Below are 8393 nucleotides of genomic sequence, written 5' to 3'. Positions count from 1 at the left end.
GTAATCGAGCCCTGCAACAGAAAATAATTTTTTTAGAATCATTTGCAAAATTTCTTTTTCGCCAAAAAATTTCATCTCCTATCCGAATTTTTTTCTAGAAAGTGGGTAGGAATTCGGTGGTATGTGTAATCACCAAAAATGATTGTAATTGACCCCCCGTAACCGAAAATAATTTTTTCAGAACGATTTGAAATTTTTTAATTTAACTTTTTAGTAACGTTTTAACGTTATTTTTAACAGCATTTTTTGTATCAGACATGCCACCATTCAGTTTAATTTATCAAATGAACGAGACAAAACACTTTACATATTTATATTCATGCAGGAACAGAAATAAATAGTATTTATAGATTAGGTTATAGGGGAATTGAAGTAGGGCTTGGAGCTATTTTATGGATGCAGTTTTAGGAGATAGAAATTAACTGATCGGATTGCAACTACTTTAATTAATTAAACCGTCTATTTGGACTATAGTTGAACTTTTTATCAAAGTTCTCATTGCCCAAAGAAAAGAATTGTAAGCCATGTTTAAAAATGAAGTTTTCAGTATATGTATATGTATGGCATGTATAGTAATGCACAAAGTTTGGATATATTAACACATTGAGCGCCGGCCCCGCGATAATGTGAGACAGTATTGCTTCTTTTAAATTGTGCAATGTTTAATGCATTTAAATTGTATATTGAGTTCAATGGTAACATTACAAAATATAAAAAATTTTTACATGCTGTTGGTGCCGCGGCTCAATGTGTTAATAAGTTTTTAACAGGGACTAACATATTACAATAAAATAAGATTCAAAAATTTCAAAAATTTTTGCACAACTGTTGTTTTTTAGAAAGAATATCTTGCCAAATCATAAAGTAATTGAGTTCTATGTTTTGCGGAACGAGGATCTTATATTACCAAATAAAAATAAATAAACATTACCTTATATTATTAATCACACCTGTATTTCCAGAGTCTTTACATTATAAAACAGTTAAATTGGGTGAATTTGAACGTAAGATACTTTTTTTGCAGAGAATCATAGTTTTTGTGTAAAACTACAGCAGTGTGTAGAATACACTTGCTGCAACAAAAACGTGTTCAAATAGTACAAAATTATTATGTTGCGTCAATAATTATTAATGAAACTATGAACTCTACCCGCTCTATTTAAACTTTTACAGTCGTAATAATTAGTTTCAAGTGCAAGTATTTAACTGTTCTCAAAAAAAGCACCTTACTTGAACACCTCGTGTATCATCATTCTTATGGCTATATATAATAATAATTCTGTATAATACGTATAATCTATATGTATATTTATCACATTTTAAATAAAATTAAACTTAAGGATCGATGTAAATGAATCGTTCATAAGTTATATATTATGAACCAATATGCATATAACTCCGAATCTATCATGTAATAAACCATTTTAAGTAAAACAACTTCAATGACATCTTGGCGAATCTATTAAAAATAAAACACATATGCTTATATAATAATTGAAAACTTTGTGGCATTAACGAAATGTTTAATTATTCACATTTTCTTTGCTTTCTCACGCAAAAGCATTCACTTATTTTTATTCAAATCACTTATTCATGCTGTAGCAAAAAAATGTGTATTACACAATCTTATCGCTGATTTTATTTCTTCATACAGCGTTAAAAATAAAATAATTTTTTCTATGATTACATATCTTTTCAATTTAACATACATTCATGTTAAAATTAAATATTATAAACGCATTGTGTGTATTATGGCTTGTATGGGGTTTATGTATAAGGGAATGGCTATGTGCCAAGTATACAATAATAAAATCACATTGATCAATATTTCTAAGCCATTGTAATCGATGCCAGTAAATACTCCCATAGGTTTCTTATTTCGAGGACCGAATGTCGTATATTGTTCAACATTAATATCAGAGACATTCCTCATATTGAATCACAATCGTAATTTTTCAGTTTAAAGAAAAATTTCGTAGTCTTATACGATCAGTTAATGTCCAAGAGCATATTCTATGTTAAGTGCACTGTTTTTATCGTATTATCACATGAATAATAATGGCAATTCTCTTAGGGTAGGTTTCATACTTTCCCATTCAGAAATATATTCTAGTTGTCGTTTACTTCTTCAAAAAGACTCAGAACTTTACCGTCGACACTTCCATGTTTTAGTTAACAAATTCAATTCTTTCGTGGCATCTTAAACGATAGCATATCACCTCCGTAACCAAGAATCAATATCATTAATGCATTTGAACAAAGGCTTGAAGATGTTTTGGAAGATTTTCTATTCTATATGTTCTTCTGACCACTCTGGCTGCCAAGCAGGCGAGCGTAGTGTATTTTACGGGATTTACCAAATCGTAAAGGCGTTTATCGTATAACAACGTTTCGAAAGTTTTACCTTCGTTATTCACGGTATCGATATGAGCACCGGCCTCGAGGAGGGCGATGGCAAGATCTGGCCGCCAAAAACGCGATAGAGCGGTCAGGTGTAGCGCTGTATTTCCGTCATTGTCCCTTGCCGTGACATCGGCGCTAACTTTTATAAGAGCCGATGCCAAATGTGGAGAAGGGAACTTGGAAGAGTGGCCTATCGAGGTATCCCCACTATGAATTAATTGCAATACATCACGACCCTGAAAATAAAACACGGAAAGGCGATTAATATTCTGTCAACTTATTTTTGCGCGCGTACGACGTATTAACACGCTTAAAATACTGCTCGTTGATAATATATACGAGTAACTCACATTTTTGCCTTTGGCATTTATTTGAACTAATTCATAAATCGCTTTGTGTAGCGCGATATATTTCTCGGTGCCCTCTTCCGGTATTTCGCGCGTTAATAAACACGCCAGATGTAACGTGATCACGAGAACCCTGTTAAAATATATTTCACGGTCGCTGGTCGGCGCTTTGTCCAATATTTGTTTTCCTAATTTCACTTCTAAAACCTGAAACGACAAATCCACTTTACGCACGCCCATCGGTCGAAGCAACCACCGAACATTTCTCGTACAATTCACGCTCCAGGACTTACAGCTTTCTTAAACACTCTAATAAGTTCTTCCGTTTGAACTGGAGGTACTCTACGCCCCGTGCTTGTCGTCTCTCTCCACAGCATTAAGCTAAAAAGCTGGGTAAAACTGGTGAGTGAACTCTGAGTCATCGGATCGAGCGGCTCCAACATACTCTGTTGTATGTCTAAGGCATAATTCCACAGTTCGATGCAACGATTAAACTCTCCGCTATCCGCGTAAACAGCACCTCTGTACCGAATGTAGTAACTAGTGTCGGGATGAGCAGGGCCTAATATTCGTTCCCTAATTACGAGCGCTTGCATTCGCACTTCGTCCGGGTCGGTTACCAAGTCGTCCAACGCGTCGGGGTCGGAGATCTCTCGCGTGTAATTGTAAGCAGCTATAGCGGATGATTGCGATGATTTTAATACCACCGGACGATCGGGTCGATATCTGAAAGCCAATATCAATTGTTATTGTTTTTAACGCGTAAACGACAAACCAGTAAATAAAAGATTTACAGTAGACAGTTCATATACAGGACTTTGGAGGGTGATATTTTTTAATACACCGAAGTTACTTTATTTCCTGTCTGACGGCAGAACATTGACGATACTTTATAGACAGTGCACAATGCTGTGCTTCTTTGCATATCCCGGGGCCGTGGGACTGGTTCCCACGTACTAATTTTTTAAATTTTATCTGTTTTGTATTGCGATAATGTGCAATAATGAGAAGGGTATGCATAAATTGGGTCAGTTCCGCGGTCTTTCTGACAATGGATATACTTATATTCGACTGTGTTCGTTTCTAAAAACGCTAACGTACCGTTCGTCCATCGCACGTTTCCAAAGTTCGAGCGCACCGATCGTATCTCTCTTTTTATCCACGTAAGTGGCGCCCAAAAGTTCCAACGCGTCTATGCATTCCTCCCGGCTGATGAAATGCTGTATACTGATAAAGTATTCCACGATGTGCTTATGACCTGGAAGAAAAACAATTCGTTGACGATACTTTTTCCGGCGAGTGCGTTTCCTTTGTCCAGATAACGAAACACTTGGATAAGCATTAATTGTAATCGTCTTAAGGGAACCTTCAGGGTTGTGCGTGGAACATTCTGCTTTAACCTGTTACTGCTGCCGCAAGGAGAGGTGTCATCCCGTAGGAGTCCACGTACATCCGAGCATGATGCTGGATGAGTACCTTCACGATTTCCAACGATCCACTTTCGGCGCAATCGTGCAACGCCGTATTACCTCTCGCGGATTGTCGATTAACGTCTGCTCTCTGTCGAAGTAGGAACATGGCGATTCTAATGTGACCTTTGAAACAGGCGATCATTAGACTCGTGTGCCCGTGACGATTCGCCATCTCAATGTCTGCAATCGAACAAGTCGTTGATCAGTAGAGTGTCGTTACTTACAAGGGGAGGTCACGTCCTGCCAACCTGGGATTTGAACCGAATTTGGCAGAGTTACAGAGTTACCCTACAACTCTGCCAAATTTGGTTCAAATCTCAGGTTTACAGGTCGTGACCTCCCCTTGTTAGAACACTTTATATTTTCCTTGATTCAAACAGATACATACCAGCCCCGTGGTATACCAAATATCTGACAATATTTAAATGGCCGTCGAAGCAAGCTGCACGCAAGGGTGTGGAGTTCGTTTTGGTGGTCGAGTTCACGTTGGCACCTTTTTTCACCAGCAATCTGACCAATGCTGCATGGCCAGCAGCCGCAGCGCACCATAGGGGTGGAGCACCTTCTATCGTTTCGCCATCGACCACAACTGTTGGACAAAATAAACACGATATTAGAAATCAAACATTTATAAATATCAAAACAAATAGCCTTCGGTAAAGATATCGAATGATTCGTATAGTCAGAAAAGGGTCACAAGAAAAAAGATAGAAACAGAGAAAGTCAGATCATTGAAGAGGCAACTACTTTGAAACCTACCTAGAAACTAACCAGACCCGAACACACCCCTTGGGACAGAACGTAGAAAGGATAGCCAGGAAGTCATAAATAACTAAGCACGACCGAAACTTTAAACTCCAAACTTGGCTTCACCAATTTTCGACAATCTCCTAATTCCGTAGAATTGTCTTCGGACCATTTCAGATATTGCACACACCGATGAGTCGCACAAGTGTGAGATCCTATATTTAAATCATCTGTAATACGTCGACAACACGACGGTGGAAGTCAGTCATTTCGCAATGAGAATATTAAAGCAGCTAGAGGATAACTTTTCGCAGTTTAGCATAAGTGAATTACGACATCGCACTTTTTTTTTTAAGGTTCTTCTAAAAAAGGAATTCGAAGCACTTTTCTTGGAAATTTATTTCTCGAATAAATTCGTTTAAGGACTTCGTCCTAACAAGAAATATACACTGGGATTTCGGTATCGTAGACGATACAAACTCTGCTAACGAAACACTAATTATACTCTAAAACAAAACAATACACCGTTTGTCTGATGTCTGTGAGGAAAATAGCTCTTAGTGCTACATTTCTACTCGAATGGACTTCCCTTATATGTTAACATACGAGATTACGAGAATTATCGGATTTCTAATCTGTGTTTATAATGAACACTGCCTTCTTTCTATGGCATTTATTGCACGCTTTCGGGTTGCTGGCATCGTTTCGAATGCAAAAAGAAACGCAATAATGAGAATATTAATCATTTGATCTTCAAGGACTACTGAATTTCCATAATACATTGGTGAAAATTTTCAATTTCGCCATTCGCTGCTGTTGCAATTTCGACGACGTCGACGGACCGAACTAAATTGATAAAATATAATTGATAGGCCGTACAGTGTGTCCAGCAATGGACAAAAGTCAAAATACTAAAGTTGATGTTTTATAAATTCTTATATCCTAAAATGTTAATAAAGGAACGTAGATTTTAACACTATCCATAACTTTTACTGCATTTACCAATTTGTTGTGGAAAATGATGCCAGAAATTTATTGCAATTTTCGGTGCATTTTCTTAAACATGTGCCATTTACCGAAAATTTGTGTTTTTAATTTGATTTTTGCAAGTTGTGTTTGTTCCAAACTACTAAACAATCTTTTTACAATATTAACAATTGGTCCCAATTTTTCATGTTAAATGATCATCAACTTTGAATTGAGTTTAAAAAAAAATACCAAAAAATACCTCGATGATTTTTTGTATATTAATTTAAGGCACATTAAACTTTAATTCAACGCCAATTTTAGCTGCCCAAATTTGCCCGAAACAGAGAAAATGATCTAAATCGTTATCGCAATTACTTATACCTGCTTCAAATCAGAATCGTAATTAATCTAATAAAAAATGTTCTTTTACTTATTTACAAGATAAGAAATTGTATCTGTATCTATTTTATATTTTAATTAAAAAGGAATAAAGGGAAAACATTAGACAGATGCAAAGTTATGATTTTCTTCCCGATATTTCAGCCACTTCCTCTAAGCCAATCAAAAAACTTTTCGAACAAAAGTTACACAGCAATCACTTGACAAGAAATTGCAATAGTAGAAATTAGCAAAACAGTTTTTATGCAACAAAAAATCAATGTCTTAGATCGAAAATTGACTGGTTTAAAAGCTATGATTTTTGTTCTGAATTCCTATTTACGCGACACACTGTGGATCGACTGAACATTTTGAATAGTGACGAGGGTCGAAAGTGTTTACGGATATAAAATAGATCTGAATCATCGCTGTCACACATATGTGACGACGTTGATTCGCCATCACAATTTACGCGTTGCGAATACGTGACTCGTGGTAGTGAACGTGTTGACAGATAGGCTGGATAATTTACCTGACCCAGGTTGCTCGATGTCTGCCCCACATTGTTCGATGAGGTATTCAGCTACATCGTAGTGTCCGTTTCGACAGGCCATGACTAACGGTGTGGCGCCGTGAGTTTTGATGCCGACTAAATGTTCTACCTCATCTTTTCCTCGACTCTCCAGAAACACCTGCAATCAACGAAATTAAAAAATCTTTTAGTCACTTTTTTCTGGGTTCGACTTATTCGAAGTTTCATTAACAATCAGTTTCTCGCGGTTCTACAAAGTTACGATAAATGCGTTTTTATACTTTCAACGTAGATAGCGTCGATCGTTTGCAATAATCGAAACGTCGTGTAGGTACTCTTTGTTATCTTTTAATAGCACCATTTGTAAACAACCAGTTATCGCAGCTTACGTTTAATCGTCTCGTATTTAATTATCTATAAAAGGTTATTACTCTACGTAATATCAAACGTTTCGATGCTGATGAAACTGCATTTACCAATACCGGCCATTGCAGGCTATAAATCAGTTTTTAATTGTATCCTACGAAGATCGAGAGAAATCTTAAATATTAGCTGAGCATCGCTTCCTACCGTCGCGACCCAGTGACATTATTCAAGCTGCACGAGTGGTAGAAATCTTCCAAGTCGCGCTTCGAGTAGTACGAAAAAATATGGCTGGTAAACAAACCAGATCGTTGTTCATCCCAGTCGATCCGGCATTCGAATCTTTCGCAAACGATCGTTTCATGCTGCACGAAATATCAGGGAATACAACTTAGATTCGAACAGCTTCAGAAATTCTAATTATTAATATTATTGTTGGATGTAGATTGATCGAAGAGTGCGCGTGCAATCGAAGAGGCAGATTGCTTGAAAGAGTTCAACGAGCTCGAGAATATCTCCGCGTTATCGCACGAAGTATTAGCTATAATACACGTTACTCGTGTTGTATAGTCGTTTGGAAAGTTTGTTTTGAAGTAGAACCGATCGTTTCTGCATTCGACTTACTCAAATGTCATGGGAACTGTAACTTCTGCAAGTTAATCGTTCCTTTATTTAAATTTATTTTCCATCGAAACGTCGAATGTGAAGTTCGCGACGAAATTTTAGTATTCGCGTTCGTACGGGTTGACTTACGTTCGACAGTGCAGTACCCGTGTTGAACCGGTTTCGATGGCTGCACTCGTAAAATGGACAAGGGTGCACTTTATAAGTGTCTGAAAAAAAAAACGATAACGGCACTTGCACTGCCCCGATGCTTCGCTAACTGGACACGGACACGACTGTACATAAACGAATTCCCGCGAAAGGCACTCGTCACCGTCGGATCCTTCTTTCGGGGAATAATAAGTATGTAAAATACGTCGGTTCTCTCTTACGTAGTCGCGCGGCGCTCGACGAGACTCGCCTCTTCCCAAAACCGCTGTTCTTCTTTTACGTACTCGAACGCTTTTGTTCGGCTCGTTCTTCCCCCCTCCCTCCCACTCGATCTCTGCTCGTTCGCGTATCGTCTTTTTGTGAAATCCTGATCGAGGTTAATCTCCTACTCCCGTTCGTCTTTCTGCA

General features: G+C 37.5%; 1 protein-coding gene across 4 annotated transcripts in view; it reads right to left on the bottom strand.

Moving 5' to 3' along the window:
- Window positions 1-979: 979 nt before the first annotated feature.
- Window positions 980-8393, bottom strand: part of LOC122402453 (protein fem-1 homolog CG6966) — a 34210-nt gene continuing 26796 nt past the window's right edge. For 3 of the 4 annotated variants that reach the window (XM_043405242.1, XM_043405243.1, XM_043405244.1), the window contains 7 exons: window positions 6849-7008; window positions 4611-4811; window positions 4151-4402; window positions 3852-4008; window positions 3044-3476; window positions 2754-2957; window positions 980-2639 (listed from right to left, as the gene is read on the bottom strand). In XM_043405242.1, the coding sequence (XP_043261177.1) occupies window positions 2244-2639; window positions 2754-2957; window positions 3044-3476; window positions 3852-4008; window positions 4151-4402; window positions 4611-4811; window positions 6849-7008 (1803 nt within the window). In that variant the 3' untranslated portion in view covers window positions 980-2243. Of the gene's footprint in view, window positions 2640-2753; window positions 2958-3043; window positions 3477-3851; window positions 4009-4150; window positions 4403-4610; window positions 4812-6848; window positions 7009-7964; window positions 8045-8393 lie in introns of all 4 variants that reach the window. The other variant, XM_043405241.1, reaches the window with a different exon arrangement.

The sequence above is a fragment of the Colletes gigas genome, unplaced genomic scaffold (genome assembly GCF_013123115.1).
Source record: "Colletes gigas isolate AHSC1104 unplaced genomic scaffold, ASM1312311v1 Colletes_gigas_Sc00036, whole genome shotgun sequence".
In the NCBI taxonomy this organism is placed as follows: Eukaryota; Metazoa; Arthropoda; class Insecta; order Hymenoptera; family Colletidae; genus Colletes; species Colletes gigas.
This window is presented reverse-complemented; position numbering and strand designations above follow the sequence as displayed.